At 45.2% G+C, this 18,743-nt stretch overlaps 1 protein-coding gene across 1 annotated transcript; it reads right to left on the bottom strand.

The window, feature by feature from the left end:
* Window positions 1-436: 436 nt before the first annotated feature.
* Window positions 437-18,610, bottom strand: SNX5 (sorting nexin 5). The gene is made up of 13 exons (XM_075413225.1): window positions 18,511-18,610; window positions 9,392-9,496; window positions 8,396-8,506; window positions 7,692-7,813; window positions 7,249-7,372; window positions 6,518-6,613; window positions 5,534-5,639; window positions 5,379-5,454; window positions 4,333-4,372; window positions 4,151-4,237; window positions 2,883-3,042; window positions 2,048-2,133; window positions 437-1,009 (listed from the first exon to the last, which is right to left on the bottom strand). The coding sequence occupies exons 1-13, from the start codon at window positions 18,541-18,543 to the stop codon at window positions 962-964; spliced, it is 1,194 nt and encodes a 397-aa protein (XP_075269340.1). The 5' UTR covers window positions 18,544-18,610; the 3' UTR covers window positions 437-961.
* Between the last annotated feature and the right edge of the window lie 133 nt (window positions 18,611-18,743).

Below are 18,743 nucleotides of genomic sequence, written 5' to 3'. Positions count from 1 at the left end.
GCAGTGTACGCCCAGTCGGCCATATTAAGTAAGTTTAAAGGGGTTTATCTTACAGAAGACTGGTAAGGACTGTGCTCCCAGAAGCCCTGAAGTTTTAAAGAGCCTCTTGTTGCCAGTAGGAGGTGTCAAGATTGACAAAATATGAAGCATTGTAAAGCAGACTGAAGAGGCCCAAGCCTTGGACTCTTGGCTTGGTTTCCTTCGTGTGCAGCACATAGGAAGTGAAAGTTTGAGAGCTACTCCAACAGCAACATGACCTGAAGTCCCCACATTTCATGTCAACACCCATTCCAAGAACAACCCTACTGAGTCAATATTTATCACTAGTGCTCTGAATAAAGAGCTCCAGGTGGTGAACAATTTGTGATAGTTTTGTACCCAAAACCTCAGTTTACCATTTTACATCCCACACAAAGTCTTGCCATACAACAACAGCTTGTTGTATCAGACATCTTTATTTGCTGTATTGCCCAAGTATACAAATACCGAATGTAGTTCTAGAAATTCAAAATATATTGTAGTAGAAATCTGTCTGGGAAGTGGAATGTTAAGATATTTACTTTATAAAATTACTACACTTATATTAGTCACTCCCACTTGCAAGTTTTAAATATATCAGGGCTACAAAGAGACAGATTACTTTACGGTCCTGCAAAAAAGGAGTTCTCAGAAAACGTTTTCTGCTAGATGAAGTTAGTCAACCGTAAACTGATTTCTTACATTTGACTCATTTTGAGTTATCAGCCAACAGGATGTTAGCTACATCCAGACAATCCACACACAATTTGGCTCTCATTTATACCAAGAACAGCAGTGTATCACTATCAACACATTTAAGTATTAGTCAAACAGAATCTCAGTGACAATATTTATTTTAAGCTAATGAAGTCAAGCCAACAAGTTGCCCCTGGCCATTGAGTGCAATTGGTGCTTTTTTTTCACATTTTCAGAATAAGGCGCCTTAGTTCTTGAATAAGTCAATACAGCTTTGCAGGAGAGAGACATTGTTCTGGAAAGGAAGAGAATTAGTTTCAGATGAGTGTGACTGATAATTTAAATCCTGCCTTCCACAATGAAGTAGCTTCCAAAATAGTAGGTCCATCCCAGGATTTTGTGGCCTGTGACAATGCTAGAGAGCTTATACTGCAGAGACAAGCAGTCAAGCATCAAAAACCGATCACACAGCCTGCAATCTGCCTCTTCCAGCAGGCCTACAGTCACGACTCGGTTCGTGGGCAGGACAGGGGCAAGAGACAGACTAATAGGTTTTTTTTAAGTGGGCCAAACTGAGCAGTATTCTCAAGCCTTTTGTACATCACATTGAAGCTCAGCACCGAAGCAGCTACCTGTAATGAAGCCCAGGACTCTCAAGGAGCAGGAAATTAGGCTTCCCTTCTTCAAAAAGGCTGAGGATGCGAAGTTACCTCTTCCTGAGTCTTCCTGCTTTGTTTTCTACACTAAGTTAGCAGACCCTGTCACCTGTGTACACTTTATTGGATTAAGCTGGCAGTAGATGGTGTGGTCTCTGCAGCCTGCTTCAAGCCTGCTCTGTAAAGCTTGGCAGAGGCTGCTACAATGCCAGCGTTCCCCTTCACTGACAAGCCAAGTGAGAAGGGTTGACAGCTAGATCACAAGTTGCAGGATGTGCTCTCACAGCGCTCAGGAACACTGGAGGCATCAGCTGCCTCTAGATGAAGGAGGGGTCAAGTCCCACAGATGAGGCTGCCTCATGGGAAGTTAGGTGAGCTGTTGAGTACTACCTGCAAAATTGAGACTTCTCACTTGCAGTGCAATAGCCTGGTGTCCTAGGAGTGACAAGTTGAAAACAGACTTTCTGCACAGGACAGATAAGACTGTCAGTATTTGTTCTTTGTATGCTCTACACCTACAACTTCATTCCCTGTCCTTCCCCTCCTCAGATCTCAGCTAAAGAGCCCAGCTACTCTATTTCACACTTCCTAGTTTTAAAAGGGAACCCAGCAAATCCACCAAGCTACACAGTACTCACTTCTGTCAAGCTATGACTTAAATTCCAAAAAGAACACACCTTTGCATGTTTTATTTCCAGTTCTGCCATTTCAATTAGGTTTTTGCGGAATGCTGCTATTCTCTTTTGTTTGAAGCTCATCAGTTCTGTAGGGAAGAAAGAACAAGCAAACGTAAGACAGATGTACAAAGTGTGACTGAAGTTTCAGCAGTGCCTCTTGTGTTTCATGAGTTCTGCTGTACAGCTCTAGTTACAGCATTTGATCACAAAAACGTTCAAGAGTTAATCTTGCTGTTTCTAGCCAGAAGATGCATTCACCACACGACACTGACATTTTGGTGAGGAAACAGCCAGCTTGTCTAAGACAGAAAGGTTTTGTAGGAACAGAACTGGAATAAGACAGAAGTAAGCCATACAAGCTCTGTGAAAACACAGAACATTTAAAACACAAGAACATTAAAGGAGTAGCATGCATCCCATGAAAGCACTTCTCCCATTTCATGCTGGCCAAAGGCATTTACTAAGACCTAGTGTTTGAAACTCTGTATGCGGCACTTGGCTGTACTGGGACAGAGTAAAAGCCTGTTTGCACAGTTCTAAATGAGAGAATCAGAAGCCTGAGTAGTCACCTCACGTGGAGGCTGATAACAAAACTTCACTCTGGAAAGCAAACACTAGGCATTTATAATTAAGGTTGGTCTAGTATTGACATTGATTGTCTGAAGCCAACCATTCTTAAAAATATTTAGCTGAATTATCTATATTGCCCTTGGGATATGCCCAGACTACTTGCTTCAGGACAGCTTTCACAAGTCTTCAGTAGCTGAAGGTCAGATGGAGACCTGGACTGCATTAAGATCTCCCTTCAGCACAAATACAGCAAAGCCTGTTTTACCTTGTTTTGCAGATTCTGAAATCTTTTCAAACTTCTGACAACAATCCTGCTGATGTGCCTCAGCCAGCCTGACGTCCTTGCTCTTTAGTCTGGCTTTATCTAGAGCTTTGTTTGAGTTTTCATAGTCGACAAGAGCCCTTGTACGTCTGTACAGAAGATCCTGAAAGTAGACAGGAACAGTGTTGTCAAAGCCTTAAGAGGACTACTTCCCAAACTGAGGTTACAGCTACCTTAGCAGCAGGAGGTTTCACTTTTCAGCACCAGATTCTGCTTCTTCCAACAAGCTATTATAACCTGCTATGCTCTTAGCATAGCAAGAAGAGCCTTTCACCAGTGCAGTATCAAGTTTTCAGGACAGCCACTTGTGCCTTCATCAAGTCCAAGGGCTACTGTAAGCATTGTTTCTTCCCTTAAAATAGCTTTATCCTTCTATAAAGTGGACCTCTCCACTAAGGAGGAATAGCACTTTCTGAATTCCCTCAGTCTACTTCTAGTAAGGGATACACTGCCATTTAATTGTTAGAGATCTGACAGTTTGACTGAAGCACTATACTAACTCAGACATGAGAAGCAGTACAGGTCTCAGCACCATTTCCTTTCTAACCTAACAGCAGCATAGTCTTGATATCTAAACAGAAGTACAGCACACAGAGGGAGCCTGTAGTGTGCCTTCCAGGGTACATGACATTAGAGGTATAACACTAGATGAAGAGGCCTACCAGGTTGTACCTAGATACCATTTGTCAGCACAGTCACCCCCTTGTCGAGTCACATATTGATTAGAAAGAGTTGCTGGCAAGACTTTTGCAGTCACATCAATCTATCAAATCCCTCTTGGAAGCCCAGACTCCAACAGCCTTCACATGTTATCACATATTCATGATAAAGTACTTCAGTAGTTGGGATTTACTTCAGGATTTTTAATTAGTCATCATTGGTTTTACTGACAATTCCTGAGTACTCAGGCAGCAGAAGTGTTCGAACACTGCTGCAGACTCAGTTTGCTGCAACTTCGAGAAATTTAAAGAGTTATTCCTCTCTACATGCCAAAGAAAAGCTAGCCGGAGATCTTAAACACCCCTTCTGTAAGTGGACTGGACTGCAGTTAGCCAATATATAGTTTTTATATTCTGCAGCGGTTTAGGAGTGCCAGGTTTCTTAGGCAAAACAAGGGTCCCCCTTCCTGTCTTCTTAAAGCACAAAGAATACCATTAGTGAGTCATGGTGACCATAATAAAACTAGGCTTCAGAAAGAAAAATCTTCTCACCTTAGCAGCTTCTATATTGAGCATGTAGTATCTCAACAGTTCAGAGAGCTTTAAGTCTTCATCAGATGAAACTCTACTCTCTACCTTCTGCAGAAGGGATCAGAGAGTTGGTATGTAACAGGAAACAGCAACAACCAGATTCAGAGATTCTTCCCCCGCTGCTGCCCCCAAGCTTCTCTTACCCTGAGTTTCTCAAACAGCTCAGCAACTTTCAACAAGTACCTAGGGAAAAAAAAAATGCATAAATAAGTTTTAGATACTTCTTAGTCTGACAAATGCCAGGGTCAATTCACAGAAAACCAAAAAGATGGAGGCTGGAGTGTACTCCTGCATACAGGCCCAGACCAGGGCTTGAGAAGAACACATGTCTTGGCAAAGACCTGGACAAAAGGTTCAATGCAAGAGGTGCGGGATTCCAGCCTGACAGACAGCTCAGTACAGCTGAGCAGCCAAACTCCATTTAAAGTAACAACAACGATCTCCAGGGCATAAAGCTCTTCTAGAGAATTTCACAGAATCACAGAACGGTTTGATTGGGAGGGATCTTACAGATCACCTTATAGATCATCTAGTTCCAATCCCCCTGCCATGGGCAGGGACACCTTTCACTAGGCCAAGTTGCTCAAAGCTCCATCCAACCCGTCCTTGAACACTTCCAAGGAGGGAGCATTTCCCCACTGCTATCCTCCAGGAGGGATGAACTGTCTCGTTTATTCAGCTATACACTCTGTTTTAACAAAGTCTTGGTAAATTGATAGTGAAGTTTAGAGAAGTGGAAGAATTCACCCCAGAAAAGGTGACTAGGTTTCCATAGCTTAAAAACCCCTACTATTCTAGAACTTCAAAGGTCCAGAAGACAACACAGGCCTAGTGTAAGCTACAGTTGTATTTAACAGCACATCAGAACACAGACGCATAACCCCTTTCTCCCATATTCTCTAGGAGTTTATGACCTGAAAAAAATTCAAGAAGACTTCTGTTTGGAAGGAGCTTTGATGACCAGCACGATTCAGCTCTAGGGCACAACTGGCAAAAGATCAGCTAGTTAAGAGTCAGATGTAATTGACAGTTTCATGTCTGTTGCACCAGGAGCATCAGAGGAAAGAAAGTTGCACTTGCTTGCAATTCAGTAAACTCAAACCAGCTCTGATTCAAGCCCCTGGATTTTACAGAGGAACTTCATATTCCCAGACTCAGGATATGTTTATGAACAGTTAGAATTGCTTACTTTTTGATAACTGTAGGTTCTTCTAATGCCAGGCTGTTCAAGCAAGCTGAAGTATAAATATAGTCATCTGCAACATCTGCAAGAACAAGACAAGGTTTTCAGGCTGAAATCAGGAAGATGGCAAGGTCTTTAGAAAGGTCTTTGAAAAGATTCACTTTTATGAGATCTTGTCATCTTATCTGCTTTTGCACATGCATCCTTGATTCTGTTGTAGTAGTTTACAAGAAAAGTCTTCTCTTGCTCAAAAAAGTCTTCTACTTCCTGAAAGAGAGTGTGACCTGTTGAGTCAGTTACATTATTGCAGAACACAAGCTCTTCCCTATTTTGGGAAGGGCCAAAGAAATAACCACAGCCACCTGAGCATTATGCCAAATCGATCTCTACTGAAGAGTAGAGTTCGAGATAAGATCCTGAGTGAAGGGTTTGAAAAACCAAGCCATTCAGCAAGTTTCTTTCCGACAGTGAAGCGAAGATGGACTTGACACTTGTCTATTCGACACTGCTGGTTATTTGAAACAACCAGTAAGTTGGTATCACACAGCCCTTAGGGCTACCAACTGTTGGAATTTTATTTCCCAGGCCTGCTGCAACACAGTAGCTAAGTAGTAAGCAGTTTACAAGCTTGCTTCGCATCCATACCAAACATTATACATACTGTAATGATTCATGACACTGTTTAGGACAGCAAGTCTATTCAAAAGAGCTACCATAGCAACATGATAGGAAAGCTGAAGCTGGACCAGTTACAGCAGTCTTTGGTATTTTATCTCACCTAGTGCAAGCAGAAACCCATAAATTATGTTTGTTCAGAGCTCCAAAGCAGACAAAAGCCATGAGCACATTTGCTGAAGGTGTAATTCCTTCCTCCCCACCAGTATCTTGTGTTAAGGAAACTCTCGTGCATCCACCAGAAACTTTAAATATACACTTAAATTTTAACAGCTTGTAGCTTCAATGTTTTATTTCTACAGAAGTCAAAATTAATACAGGCTACTCCACCCAACTTGGGACGGCAGTAACAAGGAAGGTTAGCATTAGTAACTGAGCCTCACGCACATTAAGCCTGAAGCAGACTTAACTAACTTCCCTGGAGTGGGAAATAAGGAACAATCAAGATTAGGGTAAACCAAGTACCTTACCTTGACTCCAGAGAAGAGGACTTCATCAGCGCTCTTTACCACACTTTTTAAAAAGCCACCAAACATCTCTTTTGTGTTTTTCCTCCGAACGCTCAGCTGCAGAGAGGCCAAGACAGCTTTAAAGTTATCCCAAGGTGGAAAATTACTCTTTTTACACTTACAGTGTAGTAACATCGTTTATGTCTAGCATATGACAGAGCAGGCTGATTTCCAAGCTTTCCATAATACCTGTATAAGCTGTATAAAGATGGCTCATGTAACACAAGGCTTGACTAGAGGTTGTTCAACTACTCTGTGCCACAGATTTTTCACATTCCCAGAAACAGCTCAGTTTCTCCTTACATATCTTGGATCAGCATCTATCACTCAATCATAATTAGGTGTGACAAAACAGATGCAGTACTAACTTTAATACCCCTTCATTCTTCCGTTTTAGGACCATGCAACACACAGTACAGGTACACCTGAACCATACTTGTTCCTAAGATATCAAGGCATACAAAGTTGGCTTCCTAACCAACTTGAGTAGGATTAAGAAACGCTATGAGATTTATAGCGGAAAAAGGTCTAAAGGTCAGGCTTTTGTCCTTTAATCGTCTCACAGAAGCACTGACAATATCTGCTTGCTGATGCTGCACATAGCTTTACATAACATTCTGACTGTGCCCAGAAACAGTGACAGCACTCCTAACATCTTGCCTCACTCAGAAAGGAGAAAAAAGTTCTCTTACATCCTGGTCATACTCCAGGAAAACATGAAAATTGCGATCTTTGCTGAGCACAGGATGAGAAGAAATCCGCTGAAGGAAGATTTCATGTGATGATACAGTCTTCTTGAAGACAGCGAGGTATTCACTGAAAGGAAAGAACAGACTCTTGTACTGCTTTCTTCAATAAACTTAAAGCAATTCTTTGTATATCCCGTGAAACTATTCAACGGCATGCTTCTGAAATAGCTAGCTAGTGATAGAGAATTATTTTCAATCTCTTTAGCTAGGAAGTTTTCCAGTTTGAGAGAAACTTATGGCAACACCCCAGCTCCAAGATTTTAAAGATTATACAGCAGCAGACACCCTTCAACACAGTCACGCTCAAGATAGTTACCACCAAGTAAGAGAAGCCTACTGGGAGAGCAACTAAGTGAAGCTTTTGGCAGTAGACTCATTCTACTTACGCTTCTAGCTCTTGCTTCATTTTGGCAAACTCTTCTTTCGTCATAGACACTTCTCCTTCCCCTAGCTTCTGCATCTTCTCTCTGGGACCATCAAAGTCAGGCTTTGAAGGTGCTGGAGGTATCTAGCCAAGGAATTGGTTAGTGATAGATGCTACCAAATAAAGTTTCCCAAGATTACTTCTAGCCTTCTCTGGAAGGAGGCCCTTTTGCCTAGTTATGGCAAGCCAGCAAGGCTCTGTGCCCAGGAATTCTAGAGGCGTGTTGACGTCTAGGCCCCTTTTTGCCCCTCCCAGCTCTATGCTACCCCTGGCCCAGGATGGAAACCAACAATAGGAACAGCCTCTATAATCCACCCGGTAGCCAGCCATCTTCTGTGGCCCACAGGGCCTCTAAAGAATACCAATGGGAAGAAAGACTATATTTAATACAGTATTTCACTATGTCATCTTCAGTCAGATATTAATACCACCATAGAGTTAGGATCTCTCAGAGCATCAAGCTTTTTTTGCTGCTCTAAGCTATACAGAAAGTTAACAGACCCATACCACTAGCTGTTTGGCAATTAAGGCAGAATGAAGCATAGGGAATACCCGAGTCATGAAACACTAGTAACATTGATAAAGCAGACTTCATGCCCGTAGTAGTATGGACTTTAAATCGCTATAGTTTTTTGTTTAGAATTACATTTTTCAGGAAGCACTTACAATGAGTCCTGCATACTCTTCAGTTTCAGTGAGTGTATCATGCAGCCACACAAAGTCTTCATGCTGCCTTGTAACTGAAAACTCAGGGCTTTGAAAAGCTGGCAGTGTAGTCTGGAAGAGAAGATATAGAAGCCCCACTGTTCCGTAAATTAGTGCTTTTAGAAACAGTTCTGTCCATTTCCAAAGAAAGCTATTTTGCCTAGTAAGAGCCTCGCCTACTCCCTTTTAGCTGAGCTGGCACTCACTCGAGTGCCTTACTACTAAGGAGACTATTTAAAGAAAAGGAACTGTTGCCGAATAGCATTAATGCAGTTTATTTTGTGAAGTTTCACAGTAGCTGATTTCCCCACTCCTACCCCCAAGCATTCTGGTGTCAAGCTAGGATTCCTTAGCAAAGCCAATTTCATGTATCAGCTACCTTGTCTGGGCTCGTTCAGCCTGAAGAGAAGGCTGCGAGGGGACCTAATATACGCTTATAAATATCTCAAGGGTGGGTGTCAGGAGGATGGGGCCAGACTCTTTTCAGTGGTGCCCAGCAACAGGACAAAGGGCAATGGGCACAAACTGAAGCATAGGAAGTTCTGTCTGAACATGACAAAGAACTTCTTCCCTCTGAGGGTGACAGAGCACTGGAACAGGTTGCCCAGAGAGGTTGTGGAGTCTCCTTCTCTGGAGATATTCAAGACCCGCCTGGACGGGGTCCTGTGCGGCCTGCTGTAGGTGACCCTGCTTTGCCAGGGGGGTTGGACTAGATGACCCACAGAGGTCCCTTCCAACCCCTACCATTCTGTGATTCTGTGTGATTTAGAAAGCATTCAAGTCTTAGGAAATCTGAAGTTTCTGCATACATATACACCCTTAGGCCTTTAAGTGGAAAAGCTCCAACTAATTAAATTTCCTTCATTGCCAAGCCCATCTTTACAGGTATGTGTATTACAAATACAACTATCACTTGCATAACATTTATGAAGACCACTTTCTACCTCATGCTCTTACCTTAGTATGCACAGTGAACTTCACTCTGTCCTTTTCACTTAGGGCATCAGGTATGTCAATTTGGAGAGAAGGATCAACGTTCAGGTCTACAGATACAGACCTCAACTGCAACAGAATTCACAGTATAAGCCTTGATCAAGCATCAAGTAGGTTTAGTGAAGCTAGACTGGTCATCAGCTGTCAACAAGAACCACACTGCGCTACACTGCTGCCTCCAGGAACAGCACATATGGACAAGCACGGCAGCCTTGACACTACCCACACATCACTGTGACAAGCATTCCCTTCCACACACAGGAAAGGAAAAAGGCTTGTTAGCTTAAAGTCTGAAGAACCAATTGTTAGAGTTCACACTAGAAGTATTTGGGAAGTCGTCTCTCAAAAGAGGCATCCTCCTTCCAGTACTTCTCCAGCTTGTTTACTTGGACCATACAAGCCAAAGCCTATTATGACATTTAGAAGATAACAACAACCTTAGTAGTTCTCTCTTCAATACACTGTGCCTCCTCAATACATGGCAGAAAACTCATAGGAACCTAGCCCTGTGATCTGTTTTCTCACGCTTAGATCAGACAGCTGCTTTAATCTAAGGCAAGAAGTATTACATACTTTTACCTATTACAAATAGCAAGCCATAGGCAAGAGCCTGATGCTTCCTCACCAGGCCCAGACTGGTCACCATTGCCATTCTGATCTCCCAAAACTACTGCACATGTTCCAGTAGCTGTTCTGACAGCTAGAGTCTACATTTTTTCTGATTTGGGGAAAAAGCGGGACACAAAACCTCTTAAGCTCTCATAAAGTCCAAGAGCCAACTGTTTGCCAGAAGTAGGACCAAAACCCAGGAACACTATGGCACTATCACTGCATCTGCTTAATCTTATTTTCAGGATACCTGGTATGATGTTATTCATTGCTGCTAGAACACACATTTGCTGTTAAAGAAAGCCCCAGTAAGCTGGTACAAGACCTAGCCTCAAAGATATCTGAACTTTGCTTTACAAAAAGCTACTTAGTGCTTGTAACCCCAAGCCTCTTCCGCTCCTAAATTCAGGTCTTGTTTTATCCTTTATAGATGGAGCTTTGTGTCTGCCAACATTTTAATGATATTTGTTTCCACACAGAGCTGCTCAGATGTTTCTGAGCATGCTATGTTAGGGACTCTTTACAGGACACCTCGGAGCATACCAGGTTCAGTCAAGACCAGACAGACCAGACTTGCCTTCCCAGTGCTTCACGAAGACCTTAAACAGAGCCAGCATATTCCTCTGGGGACTCATTTCTTCATTCCAACAGCCTACACCCCAAATATAATTTCTACCCTATTTAAACTTTTCTAGAGCAGTGGAATAGCCTTCTCAGTTGAAGATGCTCTAGGTTACGCACCACTAACATCTTCAAGTCATAGCCCGACTGAAATTTCCTACAAAGACAGCACTTGCTGACTCAGAGCAGAGGAGGCCTTGATGCTCAGCAAGCCACCCTGTTCTGGGAAGCCAGGGAAGCAGCCAGGCTGCACTCATGAGTAGTAAGATTCAGCATAGCCACCAGACCATTTCCCTTCTCAAGTCATACCTTGCTGCTTGTACCCAGCTATTGAAAACAAATGGTTTCAATTCCCTACATGACCTCAGAAGCAAGCAAAAAAAGTTTAGGCATATACAGCCTAGATTACCAAGATTAATGCATACATCCAGTTCTTACATCACATAGAATCATGTATCTAGAAACCAAGGAATAGACTTTTACAAGCTATTAGACACTAGTGATCACCAGCTTCAGTCACCTCTACTCCAGAAGCATGCAGGAACCTTAGCCTATCATGTTATGGTGGCTCCTGTGCTATGAAACCTGCCCTCCCTTCAGTGCTGCAGCCTAACAAATCATTCTTATTTTTTGCATCAGGGAGAAACTGCCAGAGATCAAGGTCACAACACAGGAAGTTTGCTGAAGAGTGACCATCAGAGCTGGGCTGAATCCCAAGGTTATCCTTCAGAGATAATTCTGAAGGCCTTCCCAGGAAAGCAAGCTAGAAAACTGGGCCACCACTGATACTGTTTTGCTGCCCTGAGGCATACTAGTGCACAGACTCCACCAGCCAGGAGCTTGCCCCTACCACCTGCTGAGCACAAGAAGTTTCAGCACCAAAGCCCACACGCAAACAGTGCCAGACAGCATCTGAGCAATCCTGTGATACCTCAGATAGCTTGAATGCTGCCCTAAGCTTCTGTAAAGCTGCATAAGAACCACTGAGCGGTTGCCCTTTATCAGGTGAAGCTTTGCTTCCAAAAATCTTTGGAAACCTCCCTCCCCCTGGCCTGGCCATCTGTGTACTGCAACCTAGATCTGGTAGACAGGTCTCCCTGGCTGCCCGCAGAAGACACAGCTGACAGGCCAGAACACATTTGCCTCTATCCAGCCTGCCCCTGCCTGAACTCCCACCACCACCGACAGCTACTGCTGTCATCTACGACCAGGCTCTCATGCCTAAGTGAGGGATACTCCAGTCACTGTACCCTCATCCTTCCAGCCATGCTAAAAAGACTTGTATCTGCTGCATACTAGCTGTTAGCTAGAGTTAAAAGGAGGTAGGCAAGAGAAACACCTTTTTAAGACTTCTGACTACGGAAAGACCTCGTATGCAGCACACTGAGCTTCCCATTCTGACTTCTGTAGGACAGAAAGCTTTTATCCTATCCTGGCTACTGCCTTAGCAACAAGCAAGGATGCTTGCCCTGGAGTGTGCCCTGGAACACAGTTCCCAGCAGTCCCAGCACTGCTCACATCCAAATGGATACAGTTGGACTCCAAACACTACAGGGACTCCAACAGAACAGTCACTTCTCTCCAGTCACCCCACAGGACAGGTTACTATATTCCCCCACAGGCATGCGATTCTGGTACTTGCTAGGAAGGCACAGACGTCACTGACACTGGTTTAGGCAGAAGCTGCCCCATTCAGGCACCAGAAGAAGGGTAGTTAGAAGGCCACCATTCAGACATCAGTTTCACCAGGAGCATAGCTCGCTGTCTGTTACCAACTGAATGAAAGGCAAGTTGGGCAGCATTTCCCAGCCAGGTAACACTAGTGGCCAAAGCAGTGAGATGCAGACTCTAGTGTTCTGCATCCTGCTTACTTATCTTTACTGTCCAAACAGGATCAGCAGTCCTAACAATATGAACTGCTGAGTCTGGAAAGTATGATAAGCCAAAGGAAATTGCTTTCCCTCAGCTAAACTAAAGAAAGTCCTGAATTTGTGAGCTTTCTTTTTAAGTGTTGTGGAGGGAGTAACCTGTGATTAGATGCTGTTCGCACACCCCTCCATGCCTGATAGTTGCCCACACACAAGATGTGCAGGTATGGACACAAGATGGTACTGCTTTGTCAGATTAAAGCAGTTCATGTATCATAGGTGTTTCTCCCTTGCACTAGCACTGCAAACTGCAGAGGCAATTGGGCAAGAACACATAACCTACAGCTTCAGCAATCCCCAGGAATGCTACTGCAGAAGAGCTTATTGCCCCAGCAAGGCCCTATTTACACAGAAGCAACCGGGAGTCAGCAGCACTCCAGAGCCATACGTACTACATATAGGGCCCAAAGCTTGAGACCAGCCCAGAAACAGGACAAAAGTCAAGAACACCCCTACGTACAGTGGTGGGATTCTGCCCCTCAGGACTACATGCAGCCACTTGCTAAAAGAAATCTTGTACCTCTCCTACCCTAAACATCTATGTAAACATGCATGACCCAGCCTATACATAAGGCCACCACAGGCTCAAACATCAAGCTTATCACTGCTTGAAGACAGCACAGGATTATCGCCTCTATCCTTCAGGAGTCTGGTCTTCAGTGAAGGACCTGAAGCTATATGAAACAGAGGATTATAAAACCACTGGTCTGCTCTAGTCCTGTGAGGGTCACTGTGGGCTCCTAACTCCAGGCCAGAGACCTTTACAGTTGCACAATCACAGCAGCAAGGTTCAGACTACAAAGAGCATTCACACTGAGTTCAGGAGGACAGAGCGCATTCCTTCCCTACAGAAAATGCTGGGGCAGCATTTCTCTGACGAACTGCAAGCAAGAAGCCCCCCTCTTTATCACAGCTATGTAAGGCACTAATTCAGTGCACCTAGAGCAGATGTTCCACACCAACCCTTGATCAACACAAGCACCTGCTCCTGCAGAATCAGCACCTTATCATTCAGGACCTTTCATTCCACCATCCCTCCCACACCCATCCTACAAGCAGGAATGAGGACCAACTTGCTTATGGTCACATGAAGGCTGTGCAGAGCAAAGGAATTAAACTTTCATCTCCAGGCCCCAGGCTTGTTCCTTTATCACAGCAGGCACCCAACCCAAGACATTCCCAGGAAAATACTGTCTTAGCTCTCTGGCCTGCCATGCCTGGAGGCATTTCTCTGCTAGGACATCACTGCTTCTTCCCTGCACTCCTGGAAACGGGCAAGAGAACTGAAGTTTCCCTGTCCCAGTTACCAGAAACCAGTCCACTGCCCCACACCCTCGAGGGGATACAATCCAAGCCAAGCAGCTGGCGAGAGATTATTCCTCACTTGCAGCACATGCTCAAAGATGTACATAGGATGGTGACTCCTGAAGCAGCACAGTGGGGAAATAGCTGGGTTGGGCTGGAAATTCAAACACTCACCCAAAACATAGCACAGAGCCCTCATTTTCATCTCATTTCCCTTTCTCAGAAACAGCTTCGAGACTTCTGGTTTGTAACAGCAGCAACTCTTACAGCTGCTCTGATGCCTTCCACTGCTAGGCTCATGCCTCTAGTGACTTGTATTGGGATACCCAGGGTTTCTTGAGGATTCAAGAGAAAAAAAAAAACAACACACAAAACACTTTTCCCTGCTTAGTAAAGATACTGTCCACCACAACTGTCTGACTTGGAAATTAGAACAAGACATCAAGCAGAGCTCTCCAAAATAACAGACAGTCATTATATTGATTAATGTTTCCAGGCATCAGGACCAGATGACTAAAAATAGATATTATAGTATGAATTAGGACACACTCATAATCACCGGATCTGGAAGCTCAAGAGAAGAGACAGCAGAGAGCATTACTGTGACCAATCCAGGCAGAGTTTTGCAGCACTTGCTTAGAGATGTGAAAAAAACAACAAAAGAGTTGGATCATTTAAGTACAGCCCAGTGATGACCATCACCTACCCAAGCTTCAGCTCAGACTTAAGTTTCTGATCAGGCCTTACCCAATGCAAACACATCTTCACACTTGACCCAGTGGGAGGAAACGCCCTCAGTCACTGAAGCTGTTTAGTTCTGTTGAGTGGCCTGAACCACTCCTTTAAAATGATGCCCCTCGCAGTTTTAGCATCAGTTCTAGATGTCTCTATGTTACTTCTGCATTCCAACAAAAGAATATGCCAGTGCAAGCAACTGCGTACAACATCCAATTGCTAGTGAAATAAGTATCCATATTCGTTCTCAAAGTCAGATTAATACAGGGGTTTTCCCACATAGCTGGGGCCCCAGGAGCAAGGAGCACTTCCACAAGGGTTTACATGTCAGAGTTTTCTGCTTATTGCCAGCTACTTCATAAAAATCTTCACCTCTTACTGATCACCTCCCTGCTGTCATTCAAGCAACAGCCACAAACAAGACTTCAGCAGTAATTACATCTGCCACTACCCAGCATCCATTACTTTTTACAGAATAGTCTTTCTAATTACACCAGTTCAAGTGCTCTCCAGAGAGCACTAAAGGATCATGATGTTTTCTAGCAGTTTATACAGAGCCCTCAGTTCCATAGGGCCTTGTTATGACACCAAAAAGTTAACTAGTAGACTTTCAGAGTATCTGGCCAGCAGATATTAGTGGCATTAGCTGCTGGAACTACATTTCAGTCATATTCAGCACAAGTAGCTTAAGATTCCCTTTAATCAAACACTAAAACCATGTCTGAAAGTACCATGCATGCATGCCATAGTAAAGAGCCAATACAGTAGATGTGAAGCTTTGATTCTACAGCCTTTGTGACAGACTTGCTGTTAGCTCTGAAGTAGTCAGTTACATATGAGGAAAACTGAACCAGTCTTCTTGCATGCAGTCTCCATGCTGCTACTTACCCTATAGAAAATGCTTTCCCAAATTTGTGACTTTGGACTGTAGCACTCCAGTGATGCAACGGCTTAATTATTTTGCTTAAAACAAAGATAAAGAGGGAATAACAGCTCGATTTAGTCACATTGAAATGGCATTCCTCGCCAAGTGCAGTGCTTGCCAAGTAAGCAGAAGGCAGCCTCTATATCCAGAGCACCCGTTGCCACTGCCTGTGCCATAAGCTGGCCTGATCACTCCTGTCAGACTGATCTCTGCATCAACCAAGCAGTCACATACCTGTTTCCAGAAGGAAAGAGGTGTGGGAAGGACACTTAACATTTAAGGATCCTCTTTTCTGAGCAAAAGCCTCTCTAGCTCACCTTGCTCCACCTAGTAGTGCGCAGGACGCTTCCACCTAACCCACTCCCTCCTCAGCTCAAGGGCCCAAGTAATTGCTTTGGCAGTGCAGGCCAAATCCATCCTGCTGCACCAGTCTGCCTGCAGAGCACAGCCCACGGCTGAGCACTTTTAGCCCATATACCATCTGTGACACAAAGCATGCCCAGCTAAAATGGCAACTGTGCAACAGAAGCAAGCCCCTAAGCTGCCTCAGCATCTGCAAGAATGTTTTACTGACTTCCTGCAGCAAGGCAGAAAGTCTCAGCCATACAGCCTCACCACACTCTCTTCACCTCCATGGACTTGAAATTGTGCCATTAGCCCAAACTGCTGGGCCAGCTTCATGAAGGCTCTATGTCCTTGACAGTACATCATCCTTATCCAGTAGCTTTCACCTTGCTAGCAGTTCATCTCCCTACTTGCTTTTGGGCCCAGCAGCACACAGAAGCAGTTTTCTTGCAAAGCATAAGCAAGATGTAGTAGGCCCACATTCCTTTCAGAACATGTAGCAGAAGTTGTCTAGCACCAAGAACCACTATTCAGGAGTGATAACGGCAAGTCCCAGGCTATGACTTACCATTTTGTCTTCCACTGTTCTGATAAAGAGGGGCTACAATACTCACTCTCAGTATTTTGATCTAGAACAGTTTAACGGCAGACTGAAGCCTTTAAAATACTATCAAGGCACCGACATTAATAAACACCAGAATATTTGCACAAGCTTAGCTTGGCAGTCTCACTACTGACTTCGCTGTCTGAAGAGCCTTTTCCTCCCTATGACAGATTACACCATCTTTCCCACTGCACTTCCAATCACCCTTATCCTACCCTCCCTTCCTCTTCCTACATATCCTGATCCTCTCCTGCTTTGCCACCTCAGGGTCAGCTTTCAGTTTATACTTACCAATGATTCCTAGTCAAGGTTAATACCTAATGAAGCTTCCTTTATGGGCATAGTCTTTATCTGCTGGCCACACAACACTTCCACATTGCTGTTTCCTTACCCAAACAGGAACAGACAAGATAAGAGTATTTCTATCCTCCCCCCTGCTGCTGGAATCCCAAGACAGCCCTACTACCCAAAACAAGCTAGTTAATCTTTGGCCACTGAGCATTAGAGTTTAAAGCTACAACAGTCCTCACTGTGGAAACATCTCCCCCTCTCCCCCGTATTCCTGTCTACTAAGTTAGAAAGAGCACATCAACACTCAAAGTTATCAATTGCTGCAAGACAGATGACACTTCACCTCCCCCTCCATGCATCACCTGCACGTCCTGCAAGCCTATGAAGATTTTCACTCAGTATTCTCAAACGGCAGATACTTTAATACTAATAGTTTCACATGCAGCAGAACAAAGGTGAAAGCACCAGCTAGTTCACAACTCAAAGCAAGTAACTAGAAAATGCTTGTTCAATGAACTTTTGCCAGTTCTCCTGGATCAAGATCGTTTCTTTAAGAGATTCATAAGCAACTTCCTTTAATCTGCTTCTGTTATCTAAAAAAAGTTATTCAAGGCAGGTGTGCTTCTAGCCCTCAAATCAGCTAATACACATCTTCCAAAAGGCTGGAGAATACACAGACTGAAGAGACATAAGCACCCTTAACAGCTTATAACAGAAGTCATCTTCCTGCAAGTGGGTTAAGCTTAGCCACAATGCAAAATTACATTCAGGTGCAATGGCACAAAGATCAAACAGGCAGCTCATGGACTGTTACAGGGCTGTTTTGCCTTCTATTCAAGGTGTAGTTATTAAACCAAGAAGACCAGGTAGATTAAGCCAGGCAGCTCATCCAGTATGAGAAATAATTCCAAGCACCATCTACATACACACACGCTAATTCACAAAGTTCCTGTTTTCAGCATTTCATTTCCATTTCCTCTGAAAAGTTGAGAGTCTTAATATTGGGTAACACCCCAGGCTCCCACAAGGACAAGACAATCCTCCTTGGCACTTGAAGCTTCAACGCTGCTGCAGAGAAAGGAAACACAAGCCACCTACTAATACGACAACCAAAGGAGAGAGGTGTCACAGTTGAGCTGACAGCCTAATTAACACAAGCCACGCAACCAGGAAGGCTGGCTACAGACACGCCAGGCAGCCGATCCACTGAGGAAGAGCAACTTCCAGCACCTCTCGCAGAAAGCGCCGACAGCACCTCACCGCTCGCGCCCCCCCCACAGGTCCCGGCCAGCAGGCCCAGCTCCCGCAGCCCCCAGGCCCTGCTCCTGCCGCCAGCCAGGTGCCCCGCTCGCAGCCACCGCTGCCCCGGGGCGGCGGCCGAGCCCTCCCCTTCTCCTCCTCCTTCTCCCCGCTCTCTATCCGTCCCTCGGCACCTCTTCCTTCGGGCAGCACCCCGCGCTCACCCCTGGCAGCCGCGCCCCGACCCGCTGCCCTCACAGCACCTCGGGTGCAGGGAGCGAGCGGCGCGGGGCCTGGGAAACCTCGCAATTAAAACACGAACCCGCGAAACAAACACGGATGACAACCGGTCGCTGCCCCGGCGCTATCGCGCGGGGAGAGGGCGGGGAGCTCCCTCGCACCCCGCGGGGCCAGCTCGGGGCTGAGCGCGGCCCCCGGCCGCACAGCTCGCCTCAGCCGGCCCCGGGGCCGCCGCCCTCACCTTGCTCTGCACGTCCTCCCGGAGCAGAGCCATGTCGCCCAAGCACGGCCAGCCACTCACCGCCCTCCCCGTCCCCACCGCCTCCCCCCATATAGCACGGGGCGGAGCCGCGGCCGCCTCACGCCGCCAGTGACCCGCCCCCGTCGCCCCGGCGGCCCCCGCGCGGGCCCGGCTCCCGGCAGCGGCCGCGGCGCCCGCCCCCTCGGGGCGGCGGCCATCTTGGGTGAGGGCAG

This window comes from Opisthocomus hoazin, chromosome 2, assembly GCF_030867145.1.
Source record: "Opisthocomus hoazin isolate bOpiHoa1 chromosome 2, bOpiHoa1.hap1, whole genome shotgun sequence".
NCBI classification, from domain to species: domain Eukaryota; kingdom Metazoa; phylum Chordata; class Aves; order Opisthocomiformes; family Opisthocomidae; genus Opisthocomus; species Opisthocomus hoazin.
Note: the sequence above shows the minus strand (reverse complement) of the source record. Positions and strands in the feature narration are given on the sequence as shown.